Source organism: Mirounga leonina, unplaced genomic scaffold (genome assembly GCF_011800145.1).
Source record: "Mirounga leonina isolate KUSES-001 unplaced genomic scaffold, KU_Mleo_1.0 Mir_180, whole genome shotgun sequence".
NCBI classification, from domain to species: Eukaryota; Metazoa; Chordata; class Mammalia; order Carnivora; family Phocidae; genus Mirounga; species Mirounga leonina.
In genome coordinates this window covers 36,277,588-36,299,664 of record NW_023270469.1, presented here as the reverse complement: position 1 = coordinate 36,299,664, position 22,077 = coordinate 36,277,588, and the positions used below count along the sequence as shown (strand labels likewise).

Here is a 22,077-nt window from a genome sequence, read left to right as displayed (position 1 = left end):
CAGTAAGGGAAAAAAACCCAAAAAATAAAAAATAGAGCATCACGAACCAATGAAAGAAAAGCAAAATTTTATTTAACCTATAAATCTTGACCAACGCTGTATTATTGCTAAAAGGATATCTCATTTAGGAATTATTCTAAACTTGTACCTGATGACCAATCAGCCTACTATATTTGTAAATTATTCTGTGTTTTTCAACAGTGACTGTTTTTATAAAATATTCATGAACAAAAGAGATGAGAATTTTCTTGCAGATAATGAGTTCTTCCCTTAAGAGAGATGCATCTATAGACAGAAAAGAATACTAGGAATGAAAGAGACTAGTAGGTGCATTCTCCAAACTCTGACCCTTATAAACAAAAAAGAAAGTATCAAGATGATAAACTTCTATGTATCAAACCTCTGAAGAGCAGGAAGGGAAAATATTAGTTCACTAACAATATTTTATTATAGTTTACTTACCGCATCATTTTCCTTTTCATAAAAATAGATATATCTGTTCAGGATTTCTATAAAAAGTTGCACTTGTAAAGAGGGGTCCATGCACTGATTTGCTATTTTCAGAGCTTTCTTTAGGCACTCCATTACCCTCTTGCCTCCATGAAGCTAGAATAAAAGGGCGAGGGGATTGGGCGGTGGGGTGGGTGGGTGGAGTATTGAAGAGATTATTGAATTACAAATGTTCCACTTCACACAAGAAATAAACATAACCCTACAGTGGCTCTTAAGGCATAAAACAAATTTAAATCCTCTTCATTTTTTTTTTTTAAGCAAACAGCTATACTTTACAAATATAATTTGTTTTATATGTTTATATGTAAAATGTTTTATATTTATTATGTATACTTTTTAAAGGCAGTGGTATAAACTTGCTGTATTACAATATCCTCAAAGTGGGGCTTGACCACAGGATGTAACTATACATTACACATTACTGTCCATTTCATTTCTTTTAATAAACAAAGCAATTTTCTTTCTCCAGTGTTTCTTTCTTCCTCCAAACGTTTCACCTCTAGTACACGAGGGCCATGGCAGCTATTCCCTGCTAACGATCCCCTTTCCTATAACATGGTCGGGAATGACCTTACCTCCTCCCCATTTTTGTCTGTGTTTCTGCCAGACCAGAAGAGATGTGCACAGGTGCTCACAGCTCGGCCCTGATCGGGTTTCTTCAGAAGTTTGGATGCAGCAAGTGCACACTGAGTCCTCAGAGGTTCATGATTCTCTTCACTGAAGCACTTCATCCTCTCAAAAGTACCAATGATCAAGGTGATGGCAGCCAGCTGTGCTTTGGAATCACTGATTTCATCTTCATACAAAGAAAATGCCTGGTGAACAAGAAGCAGAAGAGACCTTTTCTACCATCTATTGGAGCATTTTCTAAAGTACTTCCCAGCAAAACCCCTATCTTGTGAGATGCTCCATAGTCCCCCTTCAGATCACAACATGCTGACCCCTCCCTTGGAGAGCCAAAAGACACAGCTGATACAGGAAAGATATTGACAACCTGCAACAAGGAAGCTTGTTTTATCTTTTGTTTAACCCACAGTTCTCAAACTGAATAAAGGAACTTTTCACTCCACGAAACACTTACACCAAGACCCACCTGGACATCTTAAATCTCATTATAGCACCTAGTAACTGATCCATCTTCCTGCTCCAAACCAATCAATGTGACTATAGTATTAAGAAGGAGTTCCAAGATGGTGGGAAAGGGGTAGTCACAAATTCAGTGAAGAGAAAAATCCATGTGCACCACCACCATAACTACAACAGGTGACTGCACATAGCAAAACTGATTAAACACAGAAAGGAGAAAAGACCATCACCTGGGACATAAATTCGTATGCTACTGTTTCATGATTTTCAAAACCAATTTCTCCAGCAGCTAGAGCCCCTTGAAGAAAAAGTCTTAAGGGTAATTCTGCCAGCTCTGCTTTGATCAAAGCACTGATAGTCTGGTGAGCAAATGAAAAAATCTTCTGGCATTTCTTTTCCCATTTGTCATCCTACAAGAGAAAAAATAGTTTAAATTACATTACTTTCAAGATTAACTTGCTCAAGAATATTCATTTTATATGAAACTTCTATAGAACAAACAGGGAAAGCAGGAAAGCTGAGCTCAAGGTTCTCCTGTTATCGTCCTCCTCCTCCGTCTCATTTATGAAGCACACAAGTGAATCAGGCACAGTATCTTCTCAAAACATCCTTTTGTGGTTACTGGCTTTGTAATTTTTGTATATTTGGCATTTTGTTTTTTCTCATCAGAAAATCAACACACACCCCAACTGGACAGAAGTAGGAAAATAAATGAATTTTAAAACCTGAAATCATCCCTAAATCTACCACCCAGCAATAATCACTAATAACATTCTGATGTTAACACCTTCTTTTTTCCTATGCAAACGCGATGAACTGGGATCTCTAGTCTGGTTTTGTTTTCTACTTTATAGTAACTCACCAGAAGAGTTAAAATGGGTTCATGCTGCATATTACTTGCATCAGACTTCTTTTCCTTCACTTATTTTGTCATAACAATTTTCCTCATGATACTAAGCTACTGGAAATCACTTTAATGACTAGAAAATATTCCACACACTGGATGTAGCATAATTTACTTCACTATTTCCTTTTGGACATAATCTGCAATGCCACAATGAATGCTAATGCTCTATACACACGAAGTTTTACTGAATCCCTCATTATTTCCTCAGTATAAATGCTTAGAAGTGGAATTATTAGTTCTTTCAAGGCCCTACTTACATACTGCCTGTTTTTTAGAAAGACTGTAGTATTTTACATGCCCATCATTACTAGATGAGAATGAATTCTCATTACACCACTGCCATCGCAAACCTTTTTCTTTTCTCTTTACCAGTTTGATTTCTAAAACAGAGGTTCACTGTTGTAATTACTAGTGAGGTTAAATATTTTATCCATGTTTGACCATCCAAATTTCTATTAAAGCAATCAGTTTTTTACATTTTTAAAAGACGGTAATCATCATAGACTTGCTACAAGGATTAAATGCAATAATCCAAGTATACAGATAGTCTTTGGCATACTATATGCCACATAGTGAATGCTAGTTGCTATTTCCATTGTTACATTCACCAAAATCTATACATAGAATGCTGGAAAAGGGACTAAAAGAGCAGGTGTCATAATAAAAACTGGCCAAAAGCTGCTATGTCAGGCTGGCAGGTATACTGAATAAATCTTGTTTCTCCACTACTGGAAAAGTAAGTTCACTGAGGTTTATTTGTTAACACTAACCTGACTGTCCAACTTTCAGGTACATCAGATTAAAGTATTTTCTATAAAACTATTGAAGATTTAAGTCATGATTCTGCTTAAGGAATAAGTGCATAAAAAATATACACAATTCATAAAATTATTCGTTTTCAGGCTTTTAGAGAGAGGTTATAATGCAATGCTAGGCCCCTTCATGAGGCAAAACTACCTGAATTAGATCTCACCTGTTATGTACTTGCAACCTCTACATGAAATTACTGTATCACTTTAGAATTGGTAAAGACTCTAAGAAAGTAAAATCATTCTTAAACTAAAGCACTCTGAGCCAATTTTGTCATAAACTTATCAATGTCTCACAAGTAATCTTTATTTTTTTTTTAAGATTTTTAAAAATTTATTAATTTGAGACACAGAAAGAACAAGTACACGTATGATCAGGGGAGAGGGAGAGGGAGAAGCAGACTCCCCGCTCCACACCCCCTCCCCGACATAGGGCTCGATTCCAGGACCCGAGATCATGACCTGAGCCGAAGGCCCAACCATCTGAGCCATCCAGGTGCCCCTCAAGTAATCTTTAAATACAGGAAAACTTTTGGCATAAATCTGAACTGTTTTAATCTTTCATTTCTAAGTGTTTTTATGTGATCCCTTAGCTAGTATATGCAATACAATTGTCTATTTTTGTATATGTTTGAAATTTTCTATAATAAAGAACACACACACAGAGAAGGAAAAAAGTAGTGACATACTTAAAAGTAAACCCACCACTTTAGAATTCTCTTTGTAGCGAAATGCCAGCTGGTAAGCTGCAAACACCAAGGGTGGCAGTGTGAAGCGAATCCGCTGATTTCCACCAGCTCCAAAATGTTTTCGTGCTGTGTTTAAAATCTGACAAAAAAAAAAAATCCCCCCAAAACATTAATCTTTCCTGCACTATGATTAATCATTTATAAAATTAAATGAGGGCTCTAATCATGGTCATGGCTACCATTTTTTTTTTTTTTTTAAAGATTTTATTTATTTATTTGACAGAGAGAGACACAGCGAGAGAGGGAACACAAGCAGGGGGAGAGGGAGAGGGAGAGGGAGAAGCAGGCTTCCCGCGGAGCAGGGAGCCCGATGCGGGGCTCGATCCCAGGACCCTGGGATCATGACCTGAGCCGAAGGCAGACGCTTAACCGACTGAGCCACCCAGGCGCCCCCATGGCTACCATTTTTGACTACATCTGATGTACCAGGCTTTATAGTAGATGCTTTACATTATCTCACAGAGTCAATATAATCGACATCACAACCAAGACAGAGAGTAACCCCATTTCAAGAATGAAGAAGGCTGAGGTTCAAAGAGGCTGCATAATGTGCCCAAGGTAACACAACTAGTCAGGGTCAGAGACAGATATTAACATATTTCCACACACACATGTACAAAGTCTGCTATGCTGATAAAGACTGCAGGCTCTGAAGACAGACTTATATTTAAAAGTAGATTCTAACACCTACTACCTGAGTGACCCTGAGCAAATTATTTACCTTCTCTTAGCTATTAAAGTTTCATTTGAAAAATGCAGTGGTGGTGGCTGTTCTTGTTGGCAAGATCAAGTAATACATGTGAAGAGTTACCAGTACCTGACACAAGGCAAGGGTGCAAGGGCTCAGAAAATGCTGGCTATTACTAGGATGCAAAGCAGCTATGTGCGTATTGCTGGTATGTCTTACCTCCTGATTCAGGGAAAAAAGACCATTAAAGTAAAAGGAAATGGCAATATACTTTAAAAGAGCCACTCTGAAATAAACATCAGGTTGTTTAAGAAAAACCACAAGAATTCATGAAATACTTTTTAATATGTGTGACACAATGTGTGACATATTCAGGTTTTGTGAATTTCTCTGATATAATAGACAGATAAGAGAATGCATTCCCCCTTGCGGAAATCAGAGCTAATGATTCTCCCTTAAAGGTCTCTCGGTGCATAATCAATTGGCTACATGTGGAAGGCATACTTCCTACTAATACATTAGGACTGCAACAAAAAAAGAAGACACATGTAGGCATGTGTGTTATGTGAGACACAGAAACGTAAGGGAATCAGTTAAAATATTTGAACAATAAGCCAGTCACTGCGTACAGATCACACACAGTGCACCAAGTGTGACACCAGAGTGCCCAGAATGTTTATCAGTAAGGCAAGGCAAAGACTATCACACTGCCAACAGAAGTCAGCTTCTTTTTCACCCTGCTTATGAAGGAGTACAAGAGTGTCAACTATAACAAAGGAAGTCACCAGAAGGAGAAAGTCAGGACTCAACCTCAAATAAAAATGTTCCTCATTATATCAGTCTAACAGCCTATGAATCCAACAACAGTTAAACTACACTTTGCCCAAAGAATAATTAGACTGCCATCTGTGCTACCTTTCATTAAAATAAATCATCCAGATCAGTCACCAACATTCCTACTCAGGCAACATGTTATTCATTTCACAAAGATTTATTGAGACTAATGATAAAGAAAGGGAAAACCTTAACTGATTGTTCTTTGCCATGAAAAAGGGGTTAAAAAAAAGACAATTTGAATTTTAAAGTCTTTTCACATATTTTCAATGTGACAAACACATACAACTTATATTTTCAAACCTTGGAAACAAATACAACTGAAGATAAGGATTGTTGCTTATACTTTAAATTTTATTATGATAAACAACTGGACAATTCTAAAAGCAGCAGCATAGTTCAAAAAGAAAATGAACATGGAATGGGTACTGAACACCCAATAAAGGAATACAGGTTTTCTGCAATTCTTAAGAAGTCTTCAAAGAAACTAGAGCAACCAACTTGTTTCCCATAAGCTCACAATTATGCTTTTCTATATAAAGTGAAAGTCCATGAATGTCACTTAATCTCTTATTCAGATGCAATTTTTTCAAAACCTTCTAAGACCACAGCTGCATCAGACCATTTGAGGCACATCTACATGGGATTTCACTAGGAGCTTTGAAGGTGTATGATAACTGAGTTAACTCATACCAAGTACTGCTGGTCAGGGTCCTCAGACCGCAGAAGATGAATGAATCTGCCCACAAGGCTCTGCTCATCAGCAAAGTCTTCAGGATCAGGGTCTTCTATGGGCTGATCTGGCTGATCCTGAATCAGTGTGGATACCAAATTCATTATGGAATCCACCTGTAACATGAGAGATGCAGAAACCCACTGAAGTGAAACCATCAGCATATAAAGTCACTGTCAAAAGTGTTTCCAGCTGTGTAAAGTTACCAAACAGTATTAACAACATAATTCCTTTTATTTTAAGAAAGTTTATGTATGCTGATACACATATAGATAAGAGTCTGGAAAGAGATGCACCAAAAATTAATTAATAGTAGTTATTCTCTTTCTAGTGGGATTATAGTTTTATACTTTCTTCTTTATAAACCTCTAATTTCTAATTTAGAGTAATGATGAGTAAGCTCATTGTAACCTTTTTTTAGTATTAAATTACCCTCTTCTCCCATTTCATGTGTGAGTCTCAAGATCTAAAATCATTACTACGTTATCTCTGTTTTCCTAATATATATAGCATGTTGGTATGCTCTTACCTGGTCTTGAGAAACAATTTCTGTGTTATAATCCAGAACATTACTAAGCACGTAACAACTCATGCTCTTTCTGGACTCATAGTCAAAGTACTCAAAAAGTGGGTGAAAATGTTTTAATTTCAAGACTGTTAAAATGTTGTTGTAAGTGTCAACAGGTATCTTCAAAAGTCTGGTGAGCTCCTTTGAAACTGCACTACTGGTAGCAATACTACAAAAGGAAAAACAACAGCCCTTTAATGAGTAAAATTAACTTTCTACATATACAAATACACTAATTGCATAAAAACTTAAAAATTTTCATTTGTACATGAAAGGAAATAGGTCAGGTGGACTACACCATCTCAAAATACTCCAATGACCTCTTTCTGAGAAGATAAAGATGCCTAGTTAAATACAAACATGTACTCATCTCTTAATGTTCTATTAATACAAAATAAGATGTAACAACATCGAAAAGGTTGTACAGCTGGAGGTAAAATGACTGTCTGGCATTTGACATTTTTAGGAAAGTATTTTAAGTGGTCGTTAAGTTCCTGGACAGCCAATAAATACTGTATATTCATGATGAAAATAAGTAGAGAGAAAAAAAATCTGTGCAAAGCTAGCAACTCCACAAAATAGAAAAAAAAACCTGCTTCTTCTCCATCAGATGTTGGTGATCAAGGAAAAGCAGGCTGAATTTAAGGTAGCCTATAGAAGCATTCTGTGGAGATGAGGCATACCTGGGGTATTTATAAGACCTATACAGGTTGGGATTTCTAATTCTTTGTCTAATTTTACTTTAAAACTTACTTGGTGGGGGAAGATACAGATACATAATTTAATTTTCTCTCAAATCTGGAATGTTTTTCAGTTCACAAAAGTGGAAGTAACTAAAAGAAGCGGCGATGGTGAATAAAAAGAGGTAAAGGAAAATAAGAAATCTTCCTGATGCAGCTAAACCACAAGAAGGGAGATGAAAAAGAAAAAGATTATATGAGGTAAAATTATGCATAATAAGGGTAAGGGGAGAGGGGCTGGCTTGACCCCATGTTCAGATGCAGTGCAGGACAGGACTGTAAGGGGACTGCCAGGGAAAAGGTAAAGGGATCAGAATTGCACACAGTGGCCACTAGAGGATGCCACAGACTAGGACAGCACAGTTGAGGCTCCCAGCTAGGCAACAAAATACTTCGATGGTATCAAAATCAAAGCACAAAACAGAAAAATATTTTTAAACAATTTAATTTCCACGCCTTAAATATACATATGCTCCTAACTTTTTACAACTTATTCATCTCTAGGAAACCACTTCCTATGGCAACACTGCTTAATATAAACACAGTTGACCCACAAACATGGATTTGAATTGTGCAGGCCGACTTACACATGGATGTTTTTCTACAAATACAGTACAATAAAATGTATTTTCTCTTCCTGTAATTTTTTAAATAACATTTTTCTCTAGCTTACTTAATTGTAAGAATACAGTATATACTATGTAGAATGTATAAAATATGTGTTAATTAACTGTGTTACCGGTAAGGCTTCTGGTCAACAGTAGGTTATCAGTAGTTAAGTTTCAGGGAATTAAAAGTTATAAGCAGTTTCTCAATTGCACGGAAGGTCAGTGCCCCAACCCCTGTAACACTGTTCCAAGGTCAACTCTTAATTTCCTTACCAGTATGAAAACTCATTCATATATCAAAGGGGTTTGAAATGGAGAGACTCTGGTCCACAAAGACTACTTATAGTCCATGAGTGCCACGACTTGATCAATGTACACAACCAAGAAATTGGATGCTACTTTCTGCGCTGATTAACACCAAGCATATCAATCTAACAAATGCTTAAGACAAATGCTAACATTTCAAAAAGCAATTAAGAAAAACAAATCTAGGATTAAAAAGAGTGCTTTATGAGGATTTTTATAAAAATGTAACTTTGACTTACTGTTCAAGGTTGAGCTTATTAAATATTTCCACTGTAGTTTCTAGAACTTTGTCAACATAGTCCACACGATCAGGGTAACACTTCATAGCGAGATTAATGAGAGAGACTTGTAAAGATACAACATCCTCTGAAGGCATATCTTGTCTAGACTGAAATGTTGAGAAAACCACAGAATTTATTTTTAACAATCACAAAAGGATCTACCAGCTGAGAAGTTTCAAAGTTCTGAGAACTTAGGAGAAAAGCCATACAAACCTGTATTACTGTAGCCACCTGCTGTGAAAATATGTCAAAAAGTTTAATATCTGCTGGGATTCCAGGTCCATCTTCACGGTGAGCAAATAAAGCTAATCTGGAAAATAAAATAATCTTTATTTTAACAAATACAGGAATTTTTAGGTAGTGGGATCATGGATGACTTTTTTTTTTTTTTAAGATTTTATTTTTTGACATAGAGAGAGAGACAGAGTGAGCACAAGTAGGGGGAGTGGCAGGCAGAGGCAGAGGGAGAAGCAGGCTCCCAACAGAGAAGGGGGAGCCCGATGTGGGACTTGATCCCAGGACTCTGGGATCATGACCTGAGCCGAAGGCAGTCGCTTAACCAACTGAGCCACCCAGGCGCCCAAGCCCTTGGATGACATTTTATTCTTTATACTTTTCTGTATTTTCTACAAGGTATTTCTCCTAGAACATTAAAAAAGATTTTAAAAAAGGACATGGACTGGAGCCAATCATGCCCTCAATTCATTTTTTGAATTAAGGTTTTAATTCCATTACAGTTGACAGTGTTGTTAGTTTCAGGTGTACAATATAGTGATTCAACACTTCCACACATCACCCAGTGCTCATCATGACAAGTGCACTCCTTAATCCCCATCACCTATTTCCCCCATTCCCCCACCGACCTCCCCTCTGGAAACCATCAGTTTGTTCTCTAGAGTTAAGAGTCTGTTCCTTGGTTTGTCTTTTTTTTCCCCTTTGTTCATTTGCTTCTTAAATTCCACAAGTGAAATCATCTGGCATTTGTCTTTCTCTGACTTATTTAGCTCAGCATAATACTCTCTAGCTCCATCCATGTCATTGCAAATAGCAAGATTTCATTCTTTTTATGGCTGAATAACATTCCATTATTTATATACCACATCTTCTTTGTCCACTCATCTATCCATAGACACCTGGGCTGCTTCCATAATTTGGCTATTGTAGGTAATGCTGCTATAAACATAAGGTTGCATGTATCCCTCTGAATTAATGTTTTTGTATTTTTGGGTAGATATCCAGTAGCGTGATTGCTGGATCAGAGGGTAGTTCCATTTTTAAGTTTTTGAGGAACCTCTACACTGTTTTCCACAGCGGCTATACCAGTCTGCATTCTCACCAACAATGTAAGAGGGGTCCTTTTTCTTCACATCCTCGGCAACACTTGTTTTTCTTGTGTGATTTCCATTTTAGCCGTTCTGACAGGTGTGAGGCGATAACTCACTGCAGTTTTGAGTTGCATTTCCCCTGATGATGAGTGATGTTGAGCATCTTTTCATGTATCTGTTGGCCATTGGATGTCTTCTTTGGAGAAATGTCTATTCATGTTTTCTCCTCATTTTTAAATTGGATTATTTAGTTTTTGGATGTTGAGTTTTATCAGTTCTTTATATATTTTGGATACTAACCATTTATCAGATATGTCATTTGTAAATATATTCTCTCATTCAGTAGTTTGCCTCTTAGTTTTTGTTGACTGCTTCCTTCACTGTGCAGAAACTTTTTATTACGATGTAGTCCCAATAGTTTATTTTTGCTTTTATTTCCCTTGCCTCAGGAGACATATCTAAGAAAATGTAGCTATGGCCAATGTCAGAGAAATTACTGCCTATGTTCTCTTTTAGGATTTTTATGGTTTTCATTTAGGTCTTTAATCTATTTTGAGTTTACTTTTGTGTATGGTGTAAGTGGTCAATTCATTTTTAACTGAACGGTTTTGTCAATGAGGTCTTATTTCACTGCATTCTTACTATATGCCCTATTTTATACCATACATAAAAAGGTTTTCAACAGCCTGATTCTGCCATATTCTTTGAAGCCTAATCAAGTACATCACAGATAAAAATTAAAGTGACAAATGTATTTAACAGCCATGATTTTAAAGAGCAATCTTTAAAAGATAAATCCCATTATTAGCTTCCATTAAGAGTATGCCCAATTCGGGGCACCTGGATGACTCAGTTGGTGAAGCGTCTGCCTTTGACTCAGGTCATGATCTCAGGGTGCTGTGATCAAGTCCCACATTGGGGTCTCCACTCAGTGGCGAGTCTGCTTCTCCCTCTCCCTCTGGGATCCCTCTCCCTCCCTGATCACTTTTGCTCTCCCTCAAATAAATAAATAAAATCTTTAAAAAAAAAAAGAGTATGCCCAATTCACATATAATTCTTGCTACCCAGATTTAAACTGGTGATTTGGAGAATTTGCTACATAAATTCTTAGACTTTAAACTAGTAACTTAGGTATTTAAAATACAAAAAAAAAGTATTTGCACAAATAAATCTTTATTTAGGTTCCTGGTTTCATAAGGTCAATGATGTGTAAGCTAACAAGGACACATATCATATACTAGCACTCAGCACAGTTGCCAAGCAGACACTCATTAAAGCCATTATTAAAGACCCAAGTTTTATACTTTTAACCAAGACCAATGTCTAAAGAAGTAAAATCTAATGGGATTTACTAAACATATTTAATACTTTGAAATTCTTCTTTAAAAAAATGTGATGACAGAATGATTACTCCAACATTCTTTTTTTTTTTTAATTTTTTAAATTATTTATTTATTTATTTGAGAGAGAGAGAGAGAGAGAGAGCAAGAGAGAGCACAAGCCAGGGGAGGGGCAGAGAGGGAGGAGTAGACTCCCCGCTGAGCAGGGAGCCTGATGTGGGGCTTGATCCCAGGACCTTGGGATCATGACCTGAGCTCAGGGTAGACGCTTAACTGACTGAGCCACCCAGGTGCCCTTACCTGAACATTCTTTTTATTTTATTTAGACATAGTGAGTGAGCAAGCGAGAGAACATGAGCGGGAGGAGGGGCAGAGGGAGAGAGAGAAGCAGACTCCCCATGAGCACGGAGCCCGACATGGGGCTCAATCCTGGGACTCCAGGATCATGACCCAAGCCAAAGGCAGATGCTTAACTGACTGAGCCACCCAGGCGCACCCCCCTTACCTGAACATTCTTAATCATCTATATCTAATGGCTACTTGATAAAAAAAGATTCCAAATCAAATCAGTTCCCACTAAAAGGTAACTTTCATTATTATAAAAAACAAATCTTGTTCTTTGAATTTGTAAGATTTAAATAATGGATCTATATGACATAGGGGCACCTGGGTGGCTCAGTCGGTTAAGCGCCTGCCTTCAGCTCAGGTCATGATCCCTGAGTCCTAGGATCGAGTCCCATGTTGGGCTCCTTGCTCAGTGGGGAGCCTGCTTCTCTCTCTCCTTCTGCCCTCCCCCTGCTTGTGCTCTCACTCTCATTATCTCTCCCCTCTGTCAAATAAATAAACCAAATCTATAAAAAAAAATTTTTTTTAATAAATAAATATCTAGATTAAAAATATTATTTCCATGCCTCCTGCTAAACCTCTTTCATGCCTAAGCTAGGCAAACACCTGGTACATACTCATACTTACAGAACAAAGCTGTTCATAGTGTAATTGCTTTAAAATCATTAATATAATAAAGATGTAACAGAAATAAGTAATTCACTAAAATGTTTTAAAGTCATTAGTCCCCAGTCAGAACACTGCCCTCCAGTGTTGGAAGCACTTACCTATCAATTAAAGCAATGATTATGTTCTTCACATTTACATTTTGGTGTAACTCAGCACAGGCCCGGAGAAAAGGATTCAAAGTTTGAAGGTGGAATTCATCAGGGAAAACCTAAAAATCAAATAATAATTAATTGACACAAGTAAAAGTATTTCACATTATATTCTGGACTTACGGTAAAGTTCATATTTGTGGAATCAATCGTTTAAATCTTACACAACTAAATTCAAATACATTACTTTTGAGCCTCTTTCAACAAAGTACATCTACAATTAAACTAAAACTAATGAGAACTAGAGAACTTGGAGGCTACTCCTTCCTACATTTTGGGGGGAAAAACAGATCAATACAAAGACCACATTATCATAAGAGAAAATAATTCTTTACTCAGAACAGCTTATTTTCTCTTTTCTTTTTTTTAAAAAGATTTATTTATTGGGGCACCTGGGTGGCTCAGTCGTTAAGCGTCTGCCTTCGGCTCAGGTCATGGTCCCAGGGTCCTGAGATCGAGCCCCACATCAAGCTCCCTGCTCAGTGGGAGGCCTGCTTCTCCTCTCCCACTCCCCCTGCTTGTGTTCCTGCTCTCGCTATCTCTCTCTCTGTCAAATAAATAAATAAATAAAATCTTTAAAAAAAAAAAAGTATTTATTTTAGAGAGAGAATGTGGGCGAGCATGCACATGAGTGGGGGGAGGGGCAGAGGGAGAGCGAGAGCAGCAGACTCCCCACTGAGCCAGGAGCCCCATGCAGGGCTCGATCCCAGGACCCCCAAGATCATGACCTGAGCCAAAATCAAGAGTCAGATGCTCAACCCACTGACCCACCCAGGTGTCTCAGGATAGTTTATTTCTATTCTATCAAGATTTTTTTTCAAAACAATGAAAATTAATGAAGGATAAAATGAGGGTTTTTTTTTAAAGATTTTATTTATTTGGCAGAGAGAGAGACAGCAAGAGAGGGAACACAAGCAAAGGGGAGTAGGAGAGGGAGAGGGAGAAGCAGGCTTCCTGCCAAGCAGAGAGCCTGATGTGGGACTCGATCCCAGGACCCTGGGACCATGACCTGAGCCAAAGGTAGACGCTTAACGACTGAGCCACCCAGGCGCCCCTAAAATGAGTCCTTTTAAAAGGTAAAATAAATGTCCTTACTTACCTGAATAATACACTCCATAAGATATTCTTGAGCCAAAGCATCCCTGCAATTCACAACTTGCTCCAATATGCCAGTCAAAACAATCTAAAAGAAAAAGGTAAGAGTTAAAACATTATTTTTAAATCCTAAGCCACTCCTCTAATAACGTATTTAAGCTATTAATTTGAGAATTTTATTTTAGATTTTTCCCAACCCATACTTACTTTTTAAATTAAACTTTAACATTTTACAGAAGAATTTTTCAATAAAAATTTAAATCTGGACTTCTACTTAATAAGTCATTTAGGATGAAGTTGATTTTATCAATTTTTTTTCTGATTTGTGCCTTTTGTGTCCTAAGAAATCTTTGTCTAATCCAACATTATAAAGATTTACTTTGTATTTTCTTCTAAAAGTTTTATAGTTTTAGGTTTTATATTTAGGCCTCTGATCCATTTTTTGAGTTTTTCTATATGGTAGGAGAATGGGTCATAGTTCAAGGATCTTGTTTGCACACAGATGTCCAACTGTTCCAGAAACATTTGTTGAAAAGGTTACTATTACACTTTTATCAAAAGTAACTTATTACATATGGTGAGCCTATTCTGGACTATCTTTTCCAGGGCTGAACAAATCTAGCTCAATGTCTGCTTTTGTAAATCACTTCCATATTTTCTGTTGTTGCTTTTAGCTACAAGTGCAGAGTTCAGTAGTTGCAGACAACATGGCTTACAAAATCAAACAATCTTTACTATTTGGTCCTTTACAGAAAAAGTCTGTCAATCTCTGCTTTATTCCTCCCACTGATTTATGTGTTTATCTCCCCCACCAATATCACATTCTTAATGCAGCTTTAGAGTCAATCTCAATTTAAGAAAAATTAGTATCGTAATAATATTGAGTCTTCCAATCCACAAACACAAACTGAAAATATATCTTTCAATATACTTGTCTTTAATTTTAAAGTGGTTTTCAATGTAATATTATTTAATAAAAATATTTTAATTGAAAAAAATCAGACTTCAATTTATATTGACATGTATTATGTCATGAAGTCATGACATAAGAAAAGGTGACAAGTAAAAAGGATATACACCTGTTTGTAACGTTCCACATTTACACCTTCCAATTGACTGAGGCGCACCAAATTTGTTCCCACTAAAATTCTCAGTTCTTGTCTTTCTCGTTCTCTTTTTTCTCTATCTCGGCTATGTCCCTGATGCTGCATTCGCACCCAGAGCTTGTTCATCTCTGCAAAGTTAAGTAGTACAAAATCCATGGAATCACTGATATCGCCAGTTGTTTCTTCACTGCAAAGAGAGTTGAAAAAAAATCTTTACATATACTATTTACACTATAGGACCATCTTACTGTTATCGTTCTCCTTTGTGCATTTCCTTCTTATCTCTTTAATACATCAATGTTTTACAGAAGAAACTTTCAACTTCATTGGCTTAGTGTTCAATTTCAAGGGAAACAGACTCGAGAAAAAAAACACCAGGGAGAGGACACAGTACAAGTGTAAAGGAACAAAAAACTTTCCCTCATTCCCTACCCTGGGTCAACTTGTTCTCACAGCAACTCCATTAATTCGAAAAGCTTTAAAAAAATGATACTTATAATGTACTAACTACGTAATTTTTAAAAAAGATTTTATTTATTTATTTGAGAGAGAGAGAGAGCACGTGTATGAGCGCACAACCGGTGGGGAGGGGCTGAGGGAGAGGGACAGGGACAAGCATACTCGTGCTGAGCACAGAGCCCAATGCGGGACTCAATCCCAGGACCCTGGGATCATGACCTGAGCCGAAGGCAGATGCTTAACCTACTGAGCCACTCAGGCACTCTAACTATATCCTTTTACTGTTGAACATTTTACGTTTTCAACTGGAATATAAGCTTTGTGAGGGAAGAGACCATGTATTTCCTGCTTGTTTTTCATCTCGTAGGATAGAGAACATAGTTTTCAAAATTTTTTAATGACTGCCTAATTAAACGCTCAAAATTGACGGTCAAATCATAATAAAACAAATAACCTCACCATCTTCTCAACACCGTTAAATTTTTACCTTTTCTATACCATTTAACTTTATCACAGGCATGGTAAATTTTTATACTTTTTCTCTTAAAAAGGAACTGATACAGATATACTAAAAACTACTGAACTGTACACCTTAGAAATAAATGAATAAATGAACTTAAACAAGGAGTGCCTGACTGGCTCAGTCAGTAGGACATGCGACTCTTGATCTCGGGGTCCTGGGATTGAGCCCCATGTTGGATGTAGAGATTACTTAAAAAAACAATTTTTTTAATAAATAAATAAACTTAAACAAAAGGAATTAAGTTCCTCAATCTAGGAAATCTGCACATAAATAGTTCACCTAACTGGTTGCAGACCACAGCTGGCTGACCATCTACCCCTATGTGGAATTTAAGTGCAATGGACGTGGATACTGGAACACTGGTCACACAAGAGACAGGGCTCTCATTGAAAGGCTTTTGTTTCTTCTGTTTTGACGTTAATATGTAATTTGTGTATAGAGATAATGTAAATCACTTATATCCAGGGTATCTGGCAGTCCATAAATGACAAAAACTGATTAAGACATTCAAGAAACAACAAGAAAATTAGCTAGTTCATAGAATAAGTTAAGCATATGTCAGTACTTCATGACAAATATAACTTCAAAATATAATTCATTTAAAAAGTCCCATCGTCAAAGAATACTTAATGTAATGGAAAAATGCTCTCATAAAATTACGTTTAATGAAAAAAGCAGGTTCTAATAAGTAATCCACAAACACAATTTTTATAAGAGTATATTTTACATCATACCACATATGCTGAAGGAAATCTCTACATGAAATGCTACAAGTACTGCCTGTGGGTGGGAGAAATATTGATATTTGTTTTTTTCTATACACTTGTCTATACTTACATATTCTACAACAAAAAAGTATAACAACTAAATCAAAAAAGAAAATCACTTACTCTGTTGGCTCTCCTTCATCAGGCAAGATGTTTCTGGTACACTGAAGAAGATAGTTCCGAAGAAATAAACCTCTCAAGGGATGCTGCACACCACGACACATTTCTACCAAATCTTTCAAAATATCTTTCCTGGACTGAGGAAATGACTTGACATATACAACTCCAACTGTGATCAACAGATAACTAGGGGAATTATAAGGAAACATTTCATTAAAATATTCATAAATAAATAAAATACTCAAGTCAACAATTTGATTGTCTAAACATACTGAATCCAAACACATTAAGCAAGACAGGGACCAGGTTTTTCTTCTGCACAATGAAAAAATATCTAATTTAAAATATAACAACTCACTGACCTTCCCCCAATCTATACATATATTTACATACAAACTACATACACATATATTTACAGACATATAAAAATATGTGTACATAAGTATATAAATATGTACACACATACATATATACATACATAAGTATCATTATCACCTTTAAACATACTAGTAAGAGAATGTCATATTAATTTTTCTAGTAGCCAAGACATTAAACAAAATAGTATGTCTACTTTTTCTATTTCCAAAATTCTTCAATTATCCATATAGAAATAAAATTAATTATACTTTAAAACTTAAAAATCCAGAATATCTACCAAAATGTTAATTTCAATTTGTCAAGAAATTAAATAACCTTAATATTGGTTTTTAAAAATCAAAGTGGAAAATGCAGATATAAAAACCCTCAGATTCTCAATTACTTACAGCCTTGGGATAATGTTTCCAGCATACTGTACAAGTTCATAGAGATCTGCCACTTTTCTTCCTTTAGCAAATTCATCTGTCAGGTAGACTTCCAAGTAGTGTAGTTCATCAGAAATAGCCATATCTTTTAATTATGATTAAGGACTCAAATAAATCTAAGCCAACCTAAGCAATACTCTGGAACTTGCTGGAGTCATTAAACTATCAGGCAGATACCTTAAACGTTAGTCCTTTAAGAGAACATGTTTAAATGAAGACGGAATTTCAGTTGGGCTTTCCTTATTTTAAAATAAGGGTTTTTATTCACTTATATGTAGAATTTAAGAAACAAAACAAATGAGCAAAGAGAAAAAAAAAGAGAGACAGACAAACCAAGAAAGAAAGAGACTCTTAATTAAGAGAACAAACTGATGGTTACCAGAGGGGAGGTGGGTAGGGGAATGGATTATATAGGTGATGGGGATTAAGGAGGGCTCTTGTGATGAACACCACGTGATTCTAATAAAAACTTAAATAAATGAAATAAAATAAAATGCTAGGGATGCCTGGGTGGCTCAGTCGGTTAAGCGTCTGCCTTTGGCTCAGGTCATGATCCCAGGGTCCTGGGATCGAGTCCCACATTGGGCTCCTTGCTGAGCAAGGAGCCTGCTTCTCCCTCTGCCTGCCTCTGTCTCTCTCTCTCTCTGATAAATAAATAAAATCTTTAAAAAAAATAAAATAAAATGCTAAAAAAAATAAAGTTAAGAGTTTTTAAAGATGTCTGGTAAAGCGGGGCACCTGGGTGGCTCAGTTGGTTAAGCAACTGCCTTCGGCTCAGGTCATGATCCTGGAGTCCCGGGATTGAGTGCCACATTGGGCTCCCTGCTCAGTGGGGAGTCTGCTTCTCCCTCTGATCCTCCCCCTCTCATGCTCTCTCTATCTCATTCTCTCTCTCAAATAAATAAATAAAATCTTAAAAAAAAAAAAAAAAGATGTCTGGTAAAGCAAAGCAGTAAAAATAAGGATTGCCCATCAGACTACTAGAGGTTTTGAAATGGCAAATCATTGAATTCATTTTCACTTCAGAGTCCTGCATGACAAAATCTAAGCATTAAAGAACCAACTGCCTAATAGCCTCAATATCCTTCATGAAGGGAATAAAAATTGAAATATAGCAACAAAGAAGTTTAAGCATAGAAAGAGGGTTTCTGATACTAAGTTTTTCTTTTTCTCACAAAATTTACATGGAGGAGTACTATTTGGTTAAGACAAAGAAAAATAATGTAATGCCAGAAAAACTTAATAAGAAAAAAACAAAATATGGCCTTATCAAGAAAAAAGTATGGGGTGCCTGGGTGGCTCAGTTGGTTAAGCGACTGCCTTCGGCTCAGGTCATGATCCTGGAGTCCCTGGATCGAGTCCCGCATCGGGCTCTCTGCTCGGCAGGGAGCCTGCTTCTCCCTCTGACCCTCCCCCCTCTCATGTGCTCTCTCTCTCTCATTCTCTCTGTCTCAAATAAATAAATAAAATCTTAAAAAAAAAAAAAAAGTATGATCAGAATGGTCTTCAACATTCAAAAGATACAAAGTTCATAGTAGCTCTTTGGTGATAACATAGAAGTCCGGAGTTCACCAAGCATATTAGAAGCATGTTTCAGAGCATCCATAAGCTTGTTTTTGTCCTACAGAAATACCAAGAGAATTGATGGGAATGTTTAATTTAAATAAACATTTAACTTGGATTTGTTACACAGTATATAGCACTTAAATTATTTTAATTACATAACAATCAGGTTTAGTTTCACCTTGCCTTCTCTCTACTGAAATAAAAAGATTCATGGTTCCTCACCTGGACTGCAAAGCTTAGTAAGTCTTATTTAACTAGGACTATAAACTTCCTGGCATAACTCTAATCTTTCCAACTTCTAGTGACTATAAAAGTAGCTCCATTAATTCACATTTACCTGCAATCAGGAGAGCTGGCATAGTAATTCTTTTAAAGCAAGCTACTATCCTGACAATGGCTTTGTCATAAAGACAGAGATGTCTGAAATGACCATCCCTTAAGTATGCTTTCCTCTGCACAATGCCCATGAGTCCCACTCAACACATACATGCAGACAATGCCTTTAAATACAGGAAACAATACTCATACTCAGAAAGAGACAGAAGCAAGCAATAATCAAGCTCCATACCCACCCATTTTCTCCATTCCAAGACATTTTTTTTTTTTTGCAAGGAAAAAATACAATACATATAAACGGTTAAAACAGCATTTAGAAATTGTGAGAAGGGAATTTACAAAGGTAAGATATCATCATCAGAGCAACTTATAACTTGAAGTACCAGCCTATTTGGTTCCATTTCTTAAATTTTAATGCAGAGAATCTATAGTTTCTAAATAGATTACTTCCTACCCTGTCTTTCAGAACATGAAACACAGAAATTGGTGTAAGTGTAATTTTCCAGCTGGTTGCTGCAAAAAATATGTATCTATTCAGAATGGAAACAAAAGACTTGTTCAAGATAGGAAAAAAAGATGAATAATCCAAAATGAAAGCATTTAAATATATCCGTTCAACAAATATTTATTAAGCACATTTATTATGTCAAGTACTCCTCAGGTTTGAGGTACAGAACCAATGAGACTAGTAACTAAGGTCAGATATTGGTATCATGATAAAAGGTAGGGTGGTCTCTTGTCCTCGGGAAGCTTCCATTCTGATAGGGAAGACAATCCCAAATCATAAATGTAAATGCAAGTAAACAGCGCTCTCTGCTGGAATTGTTCCATGCAGTGCTTGAGGGAGGTGAGATGGAAGATGTATGCCAGAAGACACTGAAGATTACATTCAGCAGAAGCAGTGGTACTATACAACCTTACAAAACATACAGACGGCAATTTTGCCTCCCATACTGACATTCTTACCAGGCATCTCTTCATTTGGAATGACTGGACCTTCACAGCCTGTATGGCTTCATCCAAGAGCTTTTCCTGCTCATCCTGAGGTGACTGCTGTGTTGTAGGCTGAAAAATAAAAAATACTTCATTAATGTCTCATTAGCACTCTCTTCTAAAAAATCTGTTATTTCTGTAGTTCTAGCCATAGCCCTTTTCCAAGGCTTTCATAAAAGGCTCATTCCAGTTCTAGATCTCAAACCTATTTATCTATTTTTGACAACTATTGAACCGAGAGCCATACCCAGTCACCCAAATTAATAGCATAATAATGCTGAAAGGGGGGCGCCTGGGTGGCTCAGTTCGTTAAGCGACTGCCTTCGGCTCAGGTCATGATCCTGGAGTCCTGGGATCGAGTCCTGCATTGGGCTCCCTGCTTGGCGGGGAATCTGCTTCTCCCTCTGACCCTCCTCCCTCTCATGCTCTCTGTCTCTCATTCTCTCTCTCTCTCAAATAAATAAATAAAATATTTTAAAAAAAAATAATGCTGAAAGGGAACAGTAATGGGTAGAGAATCTCTACTCTCTCAGAAAATGACTCAACATTCTTGTAGCAGGTTGGCCTAAAAAAACATGTGGTGTTAGTCTGAATCCAACAACAGAATATAGCCATATAACCAATCTAATCCTTATGATATGTATAGTCTCACCCAAATCTCTAAAAGCCTTTTTCTCCTCTATACTACTTTTCATCTGCATTTTAGTCTAGTCTTAGATCAAGAAACCAGTTTATCAAACAATGACCTTCTCAGGCAATATGCCACAAAAGACTAAAGAACTTAGAAATAAAATAGCTGAAATTATTATTAGTGACTGATAGTAGACCATAAGGAGTACTCTCCTCAAGTACCTACCTTATCATTTCAAATAGAAAAATCTACAGCTGTAATGGACAAAATATATCTAGATACGCCTCCCTTTGTTATCAACAAAACCCTGCTTGCAAAATTAATTAGATCTACTGGTCAAACAGAATTAACCACTCCATCCTTCACATGTATAAACACTGTGTTTACACCTCTACTGCAGTATGCATTATATTGTAATTATAAATAATGGTCATTTTGATGTCCTCGGGACCCAACACATTGCCTGACACATGATCACTGTATGAACGAATGAGCTGGTTTTAGAATGTTTAGGTTATATATTTAATAAAAAATGGCTAAAGAATCAACAGATGGGGGTTCCTGGGTGGCTCAATCAGTTAAGTATCTACCTTTAGTTCAGGTCATGACCTCAGGGATCAAGCCCCGCATCAGGCTCCCTGCTCAGCAGGGAGTCTGCTTCTCTCTGTCCCTCCCCCCACTCATTCTCTCTCACTCTCAAATAAATAAATAAAATCTTAAAAAAAAGAATCAACAGATGAATGGCTAACTTGTGGTATACACATATATAAATACGTATACTGGAATATTATTCAATCATAAAAAGGAACAAAGTAGTGATATATGTGATGTGAATGAAACTAAAAAACATTATGCTAAGTGAAAGAAACCAGACACAAAAGACCATGTATTGTATGAGTCCATATGAAATATCCAGAACAGGCAAATTATCCATAGAAACAGAAAGCAGACTTGTGGTTACCAGAAGAGAGAATGGGGGAATAACTACTTAATGAATACAAGTTTTCCTTTGGAAGTGATAAAAATGT

General features: G+C 36.6%; 1 protein-coding gene across 1 annotated transcript in view; it reads right to left on the bottom strand.

Moving 5' to 3' along the window:
* The window catches only part of VPS35 (VPS35 retromer complex component), a 32,043-nt gene that overhangs the window by 4,528 nt on the left and 5,438 nt on the right, over positions 1-22,077 (bottom strand). Inside the window, exons 2-16 of the mRNA XM_035025295.1 lie at positions 20,392-20,490; positions 19,048-19,144; positions 17,485-17,608; positions 16,724-16,906; positions 14,825-15,038; positions 13,750-13,833; positions 12,600-12,709; positions 9,036-9,132; positions 8,781-8,929; positions 6,849-7,056; positions 6,280-6,435; positions 4,021-4,143; positions 1,830-2,009; positions 1,089-1,328; positions 463-606 (exon numbers count right to left, since the gene is read on the bottom strand). Of these exons, the coding sequence (XP_034881186.1) occupies positions 463-606; positions 1,089-1,328; positions 1,830-2,009; positions 4,021-4,143; positions 6,280-6,435; positions 6,849-7,056; positions 8,781-8,929; positions 9,036-9,132; positions 12,600-12,709; positions 13,750-13,833; positions 14,825-15,038; positions 16,724-16,906; positions 17,485-17,608; positions 19,048-19,144; positions 20,392-20,490 (2,208 nt within the window). The remainder of the gene's footprint in view (positions 1-462; positions 607-1,088; positions 1,329-1,829; positions 2,010-4,020; positions 4,144-6,279; positions 6,436-6,848; positions 7,057-8,780; positions 8,930-9,035; positions 9,133-12,599; positions 12,710-13,749; positions 13,834-14,824; positions 15,039-16,723; positions 16,907-17,484; positions 17,609-19,047; positions 19,145-20,391; positions 20,491-22,077) is intronic.